This window comes from Ranitomeya imitator, chromosome 4 (genome assembly GCF_032444005.1).
Source record: "Ranitomeya imitator isolate aRanImi1 chromosome 4, aRanImi1.pri, whole genome shotgun sequence".
In the NCBI taxonomy this organism is placed as follows: Eukaryota; Metazoa; Chordata; class Amphibia; order Anura; family Dendrobatidae; genus Ranitomeya; species Ranitomeya imitator.
Window position 1 is genome coordinate 24,654,538 of NC_091285.1, and position 16,570 is coordinate 24,671,107.

Below are 16,570 nucleotides of genomic sequence, written 5' to 3' on the forward strand. Positions count from 1 at the left end.
CATGTTTATGTTTCTTTGTGGCAGTTCTTGCTTTATTTCTGAGCTCTGAATTAAGTTCTTGTTTTTCTCACTCTCTGAAGTTTCGTAACACACAGAGACATTGCTGCGCCTTCTGCACGTCTAGATACATGGCTCAACTTGTATACTATACCATGTATTTTTTCTATTCTATTAATTACATTTTCCCTGGTAGCATAAATTATCAGCAAAATCAATATCACCAGGGAAAGTTCTCCGGGGAGTTCTTTAGGAAGGTAATAGGAAAACACCCAGATCCTGTTAGTGTTTTTCTGCAGCATTCACAATATGTAGAGAGCTTTGCTGCATGCACAGTAGACACACCCAGCTCTGCTGCACAAACAGCACATACACACCCATGCAACTCTGCAGCACACACATCACTACTATATGTACAGTAAATAAGTGCACAACACTGCTGCATACAAACATATGTACACACGTCAGCTACATACACACAGCTCTGCTGCATACACACACAGCTCTGCTGCATACATAGACAGCTCTGATATACACACACACAGCTCTGCTGCATACACACAGCTCTAATACATACGCACACACAGCTCAGTTGCATACACACTGCTCTGCTGCATATACACAGCTCTAATACATACGCACACAGTTCAGCTGCATACACACAGCTCTGCTGCATACACACACACAGCTATGATGTATACACACACCTCTGCTGCATACACACAGCTCTGATATATATACACACACAATTGTGCTGCATTCACAAACACAGCTGTAATGCATACACACAATTCTGCTGCATACACACACAGCTCTGATATATACACACACCTCTGCTGCATACACACAGCTCTGATATATATACACACACAACTGTGCTGCATTCACAAACACAGCTGTAATGCATACACACAATTCTGCTGCATACACACACAGCTCTGATGCGTACACACAGAAATATCTTTGATGTATATACTCACAGCTTTGCTTCATACACACAGCTTTGCTGCATACACACCCAGCTCTGCTACATATATACATACGCACACACATACACATGTCTGCTGCATACACACATATTGATCCATACACACACACACATACTTTTTTAAGCCACTTTTCTTATTATTTAAAAAAAAAAATGCTTGTATTTCACCTAGATGTTCAAGTATAGAAAGGTAGGAGGCAAAAAAGCTATATAGTTGTATATAGATATACTGTAGTTATAACTATAGTTTTATATAGATATAGTTATAAGATATCTTTCTGTGGAAACTTCCTGAATAAGAAGCCATGAGCTTCGAAACGCGTTGAATAAACCACCCGAACATCTTATAACTATATCTGGATCCATCATTTATCGCAGCAGCGCGGATTTTATCCACATTCATCTATTATACCTAGATGTTTAAAGAAGAACCCTGCAATACAATGGCCCCAAAATATAATCCTATAGTACTCCGGTAACACTGCCTAAAAATTTCCTGCATAATACTGTCAGTCAGTGTCCAAATAATACCGCCATAAAGTGGCAAATCTAATCAAAGGCGTAGGGTCAAGAGGGTCTGATTTTAATCCTCCTGTAGGTCTAAGGTGGTAAAAAGCCATAAATATCTGGTACAATACAAGAGGAGGTTGGGGACCCCCATTATGGAGATAGGTATGAATTTCAGCAGGGGGATCCGCATCCGTTCTGTGGATTTGCCATAAATGTTCAAAATTAGAAATTTCATTTAAAGATTAAATCCTCGGTTGCCTGATCTGCAAAAGGAATTTACGTAGACGACAAATATGCCGTAATCTTCAGTCTCGGCAGCAGAGTTCGGGTGGTCCCAGGAAAACTGATTTTTCTTTTCTCAGCACTTATGTAGTTTTATCATGTATAGGTATTTTCTATGGCTGCCTTCCCAGTTCCTGCCAGAGCCTCCATGTTTATTACTGATATTTTGCTGTAGAAAAAACATATAAAATAAATATTTTAAAATCAATGTCTTACATAGCTCAAAAGGAGGATCAATCAGTAATCCCAGAAAAGTGCTCCATTTGCAGAGACACTCCCAAAAGCAATGGTCAGACAACTTGATCCCATTTCATAGATGATCTGCAAATTACTGTATTTAATAAATTATGTTGTCTTACCACCAAGAAAATACTCTAAAGTGCCGACCACGAGGTGTCTCCCTTCTGTCTAACTTGCTGTCCACTGCCTGTTGTTAAGTGTAATCCACCTCTAACAGCAGAGAAGAATTATGGGAAGTGGAAGGTGGGTCTATATTTTTACATAGTAAGTAGGAGGCGGGGCTATATATCTAAACAGGAAGTGGGAGGTGTGGCCATGTCTCTCTACAGGAAGTGGAAGGCGGGGTTATGTCTCTCTCTTTATGAAGTATGGATTGGTCTTTGTATTTCTGCTGCTACTCTCTGATATTTCAAATCACATACAGAAAGGGCTTTGAGTTCAGTGAACAATAGGACAATGTAATGCATTTGAGGAAGTGAGGGACAAGAAGTTCCGGTACATATAGTGCTGGCTGAATACTGATGAAGGAACTGGCCAATCAAAAAGAGTGAATGGATTGTTCTAAACATATTCGACTGCTGTGCACAAATAGCATTTCTAGCTTGTTGTGTTAGAGGGAGGGGTGAGGACAGAAAGACCATAATATACAGGTTATGTGCAAAAAATAAAATTGAATAATCCTTATTTGTTATTTACCTTTCTGTTTTTCTCCTCTTTCTACTTAGATATTTACCTGGAAAAAAAAGTAAAATATGGAAATGTGAAAACACTGTAGTCATATAATAGCTGATATCAAAAGGTCATTGTAATTATACATTATTTTTTGCTAAAAAAAATCCTTAAATAGTAAATTGATAAACAGTTTTTATCTGATCACAACTTTACAATATCTGTTTGCTAAAATCATCGACACACCAGAAATAAATCTATTTAACAATATGTCTCAGCTTTTCCAGAGAGAATTTATAAGACTGTGTCTACCTGTGGTCACCACCATGGGGGCTCTAAGAGAACCTATTACTTAGAAAATCTAATGAAGTAAATGGAAACCAAAATATAAAAACTTTCTCATATGTATGCAATTAGAGTGAAAAATGTATGTGAGAAGCAATTTCAATAAGATGGATTCCTGATTATTATGATAGATGAGGCTCAAAGCAGCAGCAACAGAGGTAAACCATATCACAGCCTTTCTCCTCAGTGTGGAGTAGCTGCTGGCTCTGGTTCTGTGTCTATATAATGAGTGTCTATGGTTCTGCGTCTATATGTTAACCTTTGACAAACAGCTATGTCCTCTGTTAACAGAAAAACCCTTTGTAAGCAGTTATGTCTTCTTAATGTAGATTAACTTTTTAGAAATAACTTTTCAGCTGATTATCTTTTTTAGAAGCAGTTATGTCCTCCTTGTTTAGCTGTATATTATACAGGGATATCTTAATAAATGGCTGATATAAAAATAACATTCTGTATGAAGGAAAGTTCAGGCTTCTGCAGCGAAGTTAGATAAATTCTTATCAGGGTTTTTGCAGATTTACTTTCTATTGTGTCAGTAAATTTATTCTAAAGTTATTGGTAAATTTATGAAGAAAATAGGCAAATGGATTCCCCTTTTATATTTAGCGGACCAATGAGTTTGCAAACTGCAGAAACAACCATATTTCATTTATTGAAGGCAGTATATATATATATATATATATATATATATATATATAATTTGGCTTCACTGTAAACCCATTATAAGTAGAGATGAGTGGACCCGCGGAAGTTCGGGTTTGTCATGCTAGTGCGAACTTTAGTTCAAAGTTCAGCTCAGGTACCAGAACTGTACCAAAGCCTGAACCCCATAGAAGTAAATGAGGACTCTCTTACTCTCTCCGGAGGTCCTGGAGAAGTCTATGTTTGGAGCTCAGCACCGGACACTAGATGCAGGGGCGGATTATCAGAGGGTCAATATGGGCGGTAGCCCAGGGCCCAGTGGTCTTGGGGGGCCCTGGGCTACCGCACAGATTAACCCTCTGAAAATCATCTGTGAATGCCCGCCGGGCGGCGTTTATGTGCCCCCGGACCTGGTGGGCAGAGAGAGGGGGCCCGCATCGGGCCCCTTCTCATCTGCTCACCGGGCCCCTTCCGGCGCTGCGGCGGTTTCCTATTGATGTGCGGGCGCGCGCCCGCACGTCAATAGTTAACAACAACAGCCGCCAGCCAATTGGAGGCTGGCAGCTGAAGTCGGCCGCGCGCACACGTCGCCGGCGTCTGACCTCATTGTCAGTCGCCGGCGAGTGTGCGCTGCAGAAGGGAGCTCGCCGCCTGGAGCGCGGACAGGTGAGGAGACTGCTTGTTTTTTTTTTTTGATCAGTTAAACGGTGGACTGTGGACACACTGGGGGGCAATGCTGGAGGGAGGACACACTGGGGGGCAATGCTGGAGGGAGGACACACTGGGGGGCAATGCTGGAGACACTGGGGCAGGTTGGAGGACACACTGGGGGGCAATGCTGGAGGACACACTGGGGGGCAATGCTGGAGGACACACTGGGGGGCAATGCTGGAGGACACACTGGGGGACAATGCTGGACACACTGGGGCAGGTTGGAGGACACACTGAGGGCAATGCTGGAGGACACACTGGGGGGAAATGCTGGAGACACTGGGGCAGATTGGAGGACACACTGGGGGCAATACTGGAGACAGTGGGGCAGATTGCTGGAGACAGTGGGGCAGATTGCTGGGGACAGTGGGGCAATGCTGGGGACAGTGGGGCAATGCTGGAGACAGTGGGGCAATGCTGGAGACAGTGGGGCAATGCTGGAGACAGAGGGGCAGATTGCTGGAGGACACACTGGGGGGCAATGCTGGAGACAGTGGGGCAGATTGCTGGAGGACACACTGGGGGGCAATGCTGGAGGACACACTGGGGGGAAATGCTGGAGACACTGGGGCAGATTGGAGGACACACTGGGGGCAATACTGGAGACAGTGGGGCAGATTGCTGGAGACAGTGGGGCAGATTGCTGGGGACAGTGGGGCAATGCTGGGGACAGTGGGGCAATGCTGGAGACAGTGGGGCAATGCTGGAGACAGTGGGGCAATGCTGGAGACAGAGGGGCAGATTGCTGGAGGACACACTGGGGGGCAATGCTGGAGACAGTGGGGCAGATTGCTGGAGGACACACTGGGGGGCAATGCTGGAGGACACACTGGGGGGAAATGCTGGAGACACTGGGGCAGATTGGAGGACACACTGGGGGCAGATTGCTGGAGACAGTGGGGCAGATTGCTGGGGACAGTGGGGCAGATTGCTGGGGACAGTGGGGCAGATTGCTGGGGACAGTGGGGCAATGCTGGGGACAGTGGGGCAATGCTGGGGACAGTGGGGCAATGCTGGGGACAGTGGGGCAATGCTGGAGACAGTGGAGCAGATTGCTGGAGGACACACTGGCGGGCAATGCTGGAGGACACACTGGCGGGCAATGCTGGAGACAGTGGGGCAGATTGCTGGAGACAGTGGGGCAGATTGCTGGACACACTGGGGGCAGGACTGGAGGCATGGGCAGAATGTAGACACAGGGCATGATTGGAGACACGGGGTAGAATGAAAGACATGGGGCAGGATTGGATCATGGGGCAGGACGGATACGATGGAGGCTGGTGGGGTAGGATGGGGAGATCATATGGGGCAGGATGGATACTCATGAGTGCAGGATGGGAGAACATATGGCTGGAGCGAGGAATGAGATACATGGGGTGGGGAATAGTATTACCATAGGGGCTAATTAAGGGATATTACTGCAGTGATGTATTTATTTTATTTTTTGAGTATACTGTTTTAAATGGGGGGGCGGTCCTGTTACTGTGCAGAGTGACACTATATCGCCTTTTTCTCTTCATGTGGTGTAATGTAGAAGTTGTGAAAAATTAAGTAATGTGTTCTACAAGCGGAGCTCGAGATAACTGTGTTATTTCCTGCAGAAACGAGTCCTGGCTGGAAGAAATGATGGCGGTCTGTGCTGGATGAAAGATGAAGGACTTCACCTAGAGACGTCACTGGTGAGTCAGTGTTACCTATACACTGACACTATACACTGTATACTATATATAGAGGTCCTGTGTACAATGTCACCAGTGATCTCTGTATTACCTCTACACAGACACTGCATACTAAGTACAGATCTCCTGTGAATACTGGCACTTATGGTGATAGTATTGTTTTTTTTTTTTGTTTTGTTTTTTACTGATCAGTATTGTAGTATTCAGTCACTATGTGGTGGTAATATGTGGTCTTGAAATGGTGTTGTGGTATTTGTCCCTTGTATGTGCTATTTGGTCACCAAGTGGTAATATGTGGTCTTGACATGCTGCGGTGGTATTTGTTCCTTGTATGTGATATTATTCGATCACTGTGGTTGTAATTTGTGGTCTGGTCATGGTACGGTGGTATTGGTTCCTTGTATGTGATATTATTGGTCAAGATATACCTAAATTGTATTGCAGATTTTAACAAATATTGAATAGGTTACAGTAGAGTAGGGCCCGCCATTTTTCTGGAATAATCTGGTTCGGGTATATCATGACCCCCGTCACATGACCCCCGTCACATGACCCCCGTCACATGACCCCCGTCACATGACCCGGGGGGCCCACAGTGTGTCAACAGCCCGGGGCCCTGGCTACCCTTAATCCACCCCTGACTAGATGTCTGGTACGAACCCCGAACTTCGCAGTTCGGATTTGCTCATCTTTACTCGTAAGGTTCTGTCAATGCAAAGGGAAAAAGTGATGGGTTTTGGAGGAAGCAGAGAAAAAGTGAAAGTGCAAAAACAATAATTGATCGTGGCAGCGAGGAATTAAAATGGTATATATATCCAACATTGTGACCAACGTATAACACATCATGTGACCTGATAGTAACTCCATGTCAACGTGGTGCCCCATATTATTCTTACTCACAGATGTATATGACGACCTTGATGAAAGCGAAAAGGAAAATTGGTCCAGCAATACTGGTAATCAAATAAACGGTCGTGTCTCTGGATGAGAATTGTTCCGAGGTATTATTCCCCTAAAAAACAATGAAAACTAAAGTTATTATATATATCTGCGGTCATAGCCCAGAGTGTTGGCACCCTTGAAATTGTTCCAGAAGATGAAGTATTTCTCCAAGAAAATTATTGCAATTACACATATTTTATAATACACATGTTTATTTCCTTTGTGTGTATTGGAACAACACAAAAAACTAAATTGGACTTGTTCACACAAAAAAAAACCTCAAAAATGACCAAGAAAAAATTGTTGGCCTAATATTTGGCTGCACCCTTTGGAATAAATAACTGCAATCAATCTCTTCCTATAACCATCCACAAGCTTCTTACACCTTTTAACTGGAATTTTGCCCCACTCTTCTTTTGTAAACTGCTCCAGGTCCGTCATATGTGAAGGCGTCTTCTACCAACAGCAATTTTAAGATCTCTCCACAGTTTTTCAACCCATTTCTGGGTGCTTCTTGGAGTATGTTTGGGATCATTGTCCTAGGACGCAAATCCAGCTTTCTGACACTGGGCGCTGCATTGCGACACAAAATGCTTTGTTAATCTACAGATTTCATGATGCCTTGAACACATTCAAGGCACCCAGTGCCAAAGACAGGAAAACAACCCCAAAACATGTTTGAACCTCCACCATATTTGACTGTAGGTACTGTGTTCTTTTCTTTGTGGGCCTCATTCCGTGTTCGGTAAACAGTGGAATGATGTGCTTTACTAAAAAGCTCTATCTTAGTCTCATCTATCCAGAAGACACTCTCCCAGAAGGATTTTGGCTAACGTACATTCTGGCCAGAGACAACACTTTAAGTGGCATATCACTAACTGGGGCCCCTGGGGGAATGGGGGCCCTAAATGCCAAGTTTGCCTGCTCCTAACACCGGCCCCGACTTTGCATCATTTTTTCCACATCTGCCTCAAACTTTTACACAGTACCGTATACATAGATCCTACAGTATTATAGAGAATATCCCATATAATAAAATATTTGGACCCAATGCACCAAAAGAATGAAAAATAACACACTTTTTTTTGCAAACTTTTATACAGTATTATATATACATGCACATAGTACTGTGACGTTTGTAAAAATGTGTTATTATATTTCATTCTTTTGTCTATTGGGTCTGAAATTAAAAATTGCTTGTAGGAACTTGTTACCTGTGAGGTGTAGAAAGTTGTCTGGGTTGTGAGAGTCACAGGATTGTAGGCAACATTATCTATCAAAGAAAACAAGAGATAGGATACTTATTAAAATTTGTGCACCTCCATACCCCCAATATATTTTATATTTTGCTTGCCTGACCCGTTTACAGGTCAAGGTCCAAGTAAAACATATAGTGCAGATACCTTCTACTTACATTTTGTGGTTTGTTCTGCAGTTGGGAAATTGATACCCAAATTTGCCGTTCCAGGAGAATTAGCTATTTCTATCGATAGGAGAGAAGAAACGTCAATGTAATTGGAGTTTTCTAAAGACTAGTGGAACATTTAGGACACTGTAGGTGGACACTAGTGAAGAATAGGAAATTGTGTACTGTGGAGAAGAGAGAGATGTTGTGTGACCTAAGCATTGTTTTTTTTCTTACATCCGTTTCTATAAATGCCTCTTTCTGGTGCTGTACTGTGGGCTTAGCCATCTACCTCTCCATCTTCTGCTTTTTAACTGAAATTCTGAGTGAGGAACTGCAGCCGCATCTCCCTCCTATCCCTCATGACATTCTTGATGACCGAGGAAGTTTGGGGAATTTGACTAAATGTGGTTGAACCTCAGGTTATTGGTGGGATTGGCCAACAGTCTAATGTGCATGGGGTCCTCATGACCTTCCTCTAACATATGATACTATGATACCGATGGAGAGAAGGATCTAGACAGCTGAATATCATCGGATGATCCTTTTGATCTCCGAGAGATAAGCTGCCGATAGAGTCTGATAGTAGGTATCTCATAGAGAACATAATAATGTTCTTCCACGCAGAGAATTTGTCTGCACATGGGGGACTCAAGAGAAAAGCTGTCGGCTGAAGGATATCATATGTATGGTTGACTTTATAGAACACATTCAGGTAGGCAACGATGACCTAAAGACTACAGGAAGACAACACTTTCACAAATCAATAAAATGTCCCAACGCGTCGGCGCCTCTTCCCCTTTCACAGCATGCTGTCTGACCGAGATAATTTTTCTTCTCCCTTGGCTTCTATTTACTGGAATGTGCCCTGATTATTTCCAGACTATTCCCTTTTATCATGTACCTTACCTTGTACCACCCGCAAAGCCATCCATAACCTGTCTCCTCGGTATATTTCCGAACTAATCTCTCAATATCTTCCCTCACGTAATCTCCGATCCTCCCAAGACCTCCTTCTCTCCTCCACGCTTATTCGTTCCTCACTCAATCGCCTCCAAGACTTCTCCCCGATATCCCCCATCCTCTGGAATTCTGTGCCCCAACATGTCCGGTTATCCACCACATTTGGATCCTTCACACAGAACCTGAAAACCCATCTCTTCAAGAAAGCTTACCACCTGTAATGGCCACCTCAACACAATTGGACCTACTGCAACCTCCGACCTACTGTCTCCTTCCCCATAATCCTGTAGAATGTAAACCGCAAGGGCAGGGTCCTCTTCCCTCTATACCAGTCTGTCATTGTTAGTTTGTTAACTGTAAGTGATATTTGTATTTTGATGTAACCCCTTCTCATGTTCAGCACCATGGAATTAATGGTGCTATATAAATAAATAATAATAATATATCTGGTGTTATTTCCCTGTTTCCAACCCTTGACTCTATGATGACCCTCCTAACCATTAGTGAAGATCTTACCCAATTCTTGGGATGTACCTCTGTGTAAGGAGATAGACAAGAGAAAAGACGCACACAATTAATACCTAACAGAGTGGCTGCAAGGGAACACCGCCATCTGCAGAATGGCATAGTAGGAACCAAAGAGTGAACTTCATGTTACCTTAGGCTAGAGATTGGAGGAGGCATCAGGTCAGGTGATAGCTGTGGTGCACTTAAGAATCATAAAAGGCCCAGGAGGACAGTGAAGGGGAGGAGTTGGTGTTCAAACCTGTAGCAGGACGGACATATGGTACAGCGAGCTGGCTTATAGCCAACATTATGAGAGATCAAATACAAGTAAATACAAATACAAGTAAAGAGCTGACCCAAGTAGTCAGATGCAAATGAAGAACTGAGAGATGAGAGACTAGATCTGGAAGATCCAAGCCGAGTAGGCCGAGCCAAGGCCGGAGACTTGAGATGCGAGCAGAGTGAGTCGAGTCAGGGCTGAGCGAGAAACTTGACCACAGAGGGAAGATACTCGTGTGAGCCATTATTTTCAGCGAAGATCGGGGTCATGCTTCATGTATCATAAACCGAGTCCGTCACCAATTTGGGACTTGTGGCCTGGAGGGTAGTATCGTTGACCCCCATTAGGGTCTGTGTGATTTTTAGTGCCACCTAGAGAGTGACGATGGTGATGGGCCCAGTAGTGAGAGTGACGCCTATTAGGTTGGGGTATTAGGACCAGACACTAATGATGATAATAGACATTTGATTGTACAGTGGCATGTACAAGTTTGGGCATTCCTGGTCAAAATTACTATTATTGTGAACAGTTAAGAAATTATCTCTGAAAGACCTGAAGTTAAAGATGATACATTTCCTTTGTATTTTAGGCAAAAAAATTTTTTTTTCATCTTTTACATTTTAAAAATTACAAAAATGAAAATGGGTGGATGCAAAAGTTTGGGTAGCCTTGGAGATTTGTGTGCTCAGATAACTTTTTACCAAGGTTTCTGACTTAATTAGCCTGTTACGGTTATGACTTGTTCACTATCATCATTAGGAAAGGCCAGGTGATGCAAATTTCCCAGTTTTATAAAAACCCAGCCTCCTCTAACCTTATACTTGCAAAAGGGGTTGCTGCTAGGCACTAACCATACATAGTGCCCAAACTTTTGCATCGGCCCATTTTCATATATATATACAGTTAGGGCCAGAAATATTTGGACAGTGACACAAGTTTTGTTATTTTAGCTGTTTACAAAAACATGTTCAGAAATACAATTATATATATAATATGGGCTGAAAGTGCACACTCCCAGCTGCAATATGATAGTTTCCACATCCAAATCGGAGAAAGGGTTTAGGAATCATAGCTCTGCAATGCATAGCGTCCTCTTTTTCAAGGGACCAAAAGTAATTGGACAATGGACTCTAAGGGCTGCAATTAACTCTGCAGGCGTCTCCCTCGTTAACCTGTAATCAATGAAGTAGTTAAAAGGTCAGGGGTGGATTCCAGGTGTGTGGTTTTGCATTTGGAAGCTGTTGCTGTGAGCAGACAACATGCGGTCAAAGGAACTCTCAATTGAGGTGAAGCAGAACATCCTGAGGCTGAAAAAAAAGAAAAAATCCATCAGAGAGATAGCAGACATGCTTGGAGTAGCAAAATCAACAGTTGGGTACATTCTGAGAAAAAAGGAATTGACTGGTGAGCTTGGGAACTCAAAAAGGCCTGGGCGTCCACGGATGACAACAGTGGTGGATGATCGCCACATACTTAATTTGGTGAAGAAGAACCCGTTCACAACATCAACTGAAGTCCAGAACACTCTCAGTGAAGTAGGTGTATCTGTCTCTAAGTCAACAGTAAAAAGAAGACTCCATGACAGTAAATACAAAGGGTTCACATCTAGATGCTAACCATTCATCAATACCAAAAATAGACAGGCCAGAGTTAAATTTGCAGAAAAACACCTCAAGAAGCCAGCTCAGTTCTGCAAAAGTATTCTATGGACAGATGAGACAAAGATCAACCTGTACCAGAATGATGGGAAGAAAAAAGTTTGGAGAAGAAAGGGAACGGCACATGATCCAAGGCACACCACATCCTCTGTAAAACATGGTGGAGACAACGTGATGGCATGGGCATGCATGGCTTTCAATGGCACTGGGTCACTTGTGTTTATTGATGACATAAGAGCAGACAAGAGTAGCCGGATGAATTCTGAAGTGTACCGGGATATACTTTCAGCCCAGATTCAGCCAAATGCTGCAAAGTTGATTGGACGGCGCTTCATAGTACAGATGGACAATGACCCCAAGCATACATCCAAAGCTACCCAGGAGTTCATGAGTGCCAAAAAGTGGAACATTCTGCAATGGCCAAGTCAATCTCCAGATCTAAACCCAATTGAGCATGCATTTCACTTGCTCAAATCCAGACTTAAGACGGAAAGACCCACAAACAAGCAAGACCTGAAGGCTGCGGCTGTAAAGGCCTGGCAAAGCATTAAGAAGGAGGAAACCCAGCGTTTGGTGATGTTCATGGGTTCCAGACTTAAGGCAGTGATTGCCTCCAAAGGATTTGCAACAAAATATTGAAAATAAAAATATTTTGTTTGGGTTATGTTTATTTGTCCAATTACTTTTGACCTCCTAAAATGTGGAGTGTTTGTAAAGAAATGTGTACAATTCCTACATTTTCTATCAGATATTTTTGTTCAACCCTTCAAATTAAACGTTACAATCTGCCCTTGAATTCTGTTGTAGAGGTTTCATTTCAAATCCAATGTGGTGGCATGCAGAGCCCAACTCGCGAAAATTGTGTCACTGTCCAAATATTTCTGGCCCTAACTGTATATATATATATATATACATATATATATATATATACCTAAAATATGAAGGAAAGAAGGAAATGTGTCATCTTTAACTTTAGGCCTTTTAGAGATCATTTCAACTTCAACTTGCTCAACTGTTCGCAATAACAGTAATTTTGGCCAGGGGTGCCCAAACTTTTACATGACACTGTACTTATAGAAGCTGGATATCTGTGTTAGCTAAATGAATAGTTGTTTGGCAAGTACCACTGCCTCCTCATTGCCCGCGCAGCTGCATCCGCGTACCTGTTTACATCAGTGCGGTCTCACAGGGCTTATTAACCACCAATGGTGGAGGTGGCAGTGCCACAGACCATTGGGACTATAACTGTAACCCTCAGAGAGGAGGACTTGATGCTCGTTTGCCCCATCTTCTTCCTTGAGTTCATTCCCACACTCTTGTTTGTTAAAATTGTAGAGCACCTCACAGACTTAAACTTCTCACCTTCTTGGATCTTCATCTCCATCTCTTTTTGTAGGTCATTGAATAGTCCAGGGATCTCCACACGGCAGCAGTAGGTTCCCTCATCCTCTTCAGTGGTCCCGGTGATGGTCAGGGACACGTCCCCCCGACTGATATTACCCAGTAGCTGATATCGGTCAGTTTTCCTCCAGGTCACTTTTCGGCCATCAGTCCAGATGATCTGATTATTACAACCAGTCAATGAACAGCCTCGTCCCCAGCACACGGTGTGGTGGTACAGATGAATAGTATAATTGCAGGGTAAGGTCAACATGTCATTCACTCGTCCTGTGACAACTATTTTTGATACGGCCACAACTGCAGGGGAATATGTCATATTTAACAATACAATTTCCACCTTCACAATGCACTGAAAAATGGAATACTTCATTACACATAGTCTTTATTAACCTTTGAAGATGCAGACATTTTTCATATTTGTGCCTTAATTTTTTTCCCTCCTCGACTTCCAAGAGACCTAACTTTTTATTTCTCTTTCGAGATTTGTATTTTTCGGAACGATTTGTAGCTTTTTATGACACCATTCATATTGACATACCATATACTGCCAAACATAAATGTCTATTTATTTTTTTCTAAAAAAAAAAATTTCAAAATTTTTAGGCGGTTTTGTTTTTATGACATTCACTTTGCTGGATCTGATTGGTTATGGATACCAAATGTATAAATGAAAAAAAAAACAAGGCTTGATTTGTGTCTCCACACCCTAAAAGTCATAACTTTTCTAGTACTCTTGATCAAAACAGTAGTATGAGGGCTGTAATTTTTATTGGTTCAATTTTGTTTTTTTGTTTTTTTCTCTTTGTATTCCTTTTTCATGAAGCAAAGTGACCCAACAAGTTTGTTATTTTCTACTTTTGTTTGACACAGGTATACTGTTTTTTTGTGTTCTTTGACTCCGTTGGTCATACATATCAGACATGGATATTATCTACAGGTTTCCTTTGAATCTACTTTGAAGCTCGGAATTAAAGAGTAAACGAGAACCCTGGAAATCTTTGAACAAAGTCCAAAGTAATTGGACAACAGACTTTAAATTCAGGCTAAAAATTGTGGTGGACAACTGTAGGTTGTAAGCATTGACATCTCTATTTCTTCTCATGAGGAATGTGAAACTCTTCGGACATGAATGCAAAATGTACCTACAGTTATATTTGTGCCAAATGGTTCCACCAAGGAATGAGCACTCGAATGTTCTTTGGGGTTCCAGTCTTTAGGACCTATGTGTGAAATTGGTACTTGGACAACCATGGTTGATGTCTCCTACCCAAGGTCGTCAGGCTCCTCACCTAACTTGTGCCATTTTTAATACTATGGTAGAGGACTTCTTGGATCTCCTTAGACACCAGATCTCGGGTGTGAATGCTACCTCAGCACCAGCCATGACTATAGACCTAGAGTATTGCAATATCCAACAATTAAGGCAATGATGTCCTGAGGAGCACAAACTTTAGTCACTCACCCACGATATGCAAGAAGCAGAGACAGATGGCTACAAAGGTCTTCATCGTCTTCCTCTCGCTCCTCGGTGTAGACATTGTCACGTCTCAGCTCTTATTTTCTTTTACCACAATGCATAGTTACACAAAATGTTGACCATACATGTGTTATTTTCATAATTATGTGTGAGCTGTGGTTAAGAAGCGAAGTTAGGGATTTCCTGAGCTAATACTATGCTTCAAAATGAGAGCTAACGATAAAATACCCATGTAGTCTCCTTCGCTTTTAGTTTTCGATCCAACTAAAAGCCTAAAAACCCCTCATTGCGAACGTATCCCCCCAATAATACACATAAATGAGCAGGGCAATCATTATGCGATCTTCAGAAAGATGATGGGTGGACTTTCTAATAATTCTGTTCCTGAAGTAATAGAAATCATCTCTCCACATTGTGACATTCTGCTGACGTTGTGATGGATTTGTGTGGAAGCTGGTATGTTGGTATGTGTAAGAGTATTAAGTGAATGTACCCTTAATAAATGCCCAAACTGCCTTCATTATAAAATCAACAAATGATGATATCACACAGTGTACATAGATTATACTTCCAAACTGTTCACATACATAATGATGCCATACAACACACATAAATAATGATGCCACACAGTGTACATAGATTATACTGCCAAACTGTTCACAGACATAATGCTCCCATACAATACATATAAATAATGATATCACACAGTGTACATAGATTATACTGCCAAACTGTGCACATACATAATGCTCCCATACAGTACACATAAAAAATGATTCCACACATTGTACATAGATTCTATTGCCAAACTGTGCACATACATAATGCTCCCATACAATACACATAAATAATGATTCCACACAGTGTACATAGATTATACTGCTAAACTGTGCACATACATAATGCTGCTATACAGTACACATAAATGATGATTCCACACAGAGTGTACATAGATTATATTGTCATACTCTACACATAAGTAATGCCGCCTTATAGTTCACATAAATAATGATACCACACAGTGTATATATATTATACTGTCAAACTGTGCACATACATCATGCTGCCATACAATACACATAAATAATGATTCCACACAGTGTACATAGATTATACTGACAAACTGTGCAAATGCATAATGCCGCCATACAGTACACATAAATGATGATACCCCACAGAGTGTACATAGAATATATTGTCATACTGTACACATAAGTAATGCCGCCATACAGTACACATAAATAATGATACCACACCGTGTACATAGATTATAATGCCAAACTGTAAACATAATTAATGTCACCATACAGTGCACATAAATGATGATACTATGCAGTGTACCTAGATTATACTGCAGAACTGTGCACAGAGGTAATGCCGCCAAATTTTATTCATATAAATACATACATGGTGCAAATAAATAATGCTGCATAAATTAAATTGACATCAGAATATCCCTTTCAATAGTGCCATTGTATTAAACAATGTACCCCTTGTTATGTCGCTCTGCCACTAAGGGGAGTGATGTTATGTCTGATTGCACTAAAGGAGTTCACCTGACCAGGTATCACAGTCACACATTACACTTCACACTCCGGCCACCAGGGGGAGCAAAAGGCTCTATGTATTAGGCCACTCCTCACACTCTGGTAAAATTGGGGGTTGGATAGGAAGTTAGTGAGAACGCAGCCTGGGAGAGCTCCAGGGAGGACCTGTCAGAAGTGGGTTCCTGGCAGGTACCTAGCAGAAAGGACCGATTGTTACGGAGCCGCGCCTGCACTACCTTGCGGCGGCATCCTAAGAAAGGACACGAAGCGAAGTATATTGTGGAAAAGTGAGAAACGAGATCACAGCACAAGGAGATAGAACCAGTA

The 16,570-nt window shown here is 42.1% G+C and overlaps 1 protein-coding gene across 1 annotated transcript; it reads right to left on the reverse strand.

Moving 5' to 3' along the window:
- Window positions 1-608: 608 nt before the first annotated feature.
- On the reverse strand, window positions 609-14,846 carry LOC138675296 (hepatitis A virus cellular receptor 1 homolog). The gene is made up of 6 exons (XM_069763385.1): window positions 13,181-14,846; window positions 8,420-8,488; window positions 8,220-8,278; window positions 6,964-7,075; window positions 2,714-2,750; window positions 609-1,946 (listed from the first exon to the last, which is right to left on the reverse strand). The coding sequence occupies exons 1-6, from the start codon at window positions 13,587-13,589 to the stop codon at window positions 1,874-1,876; spliced, it is 759 nt and encodes a 252-aa protein (XP_069619486.1). The 5' UTR covers window positions 13,590-14,846; the 3' UTR covers window positions 609-1,873.
- Between the last annotated feature and the right edge of the window lie 1,724 nt (window positions 14,847-16,570).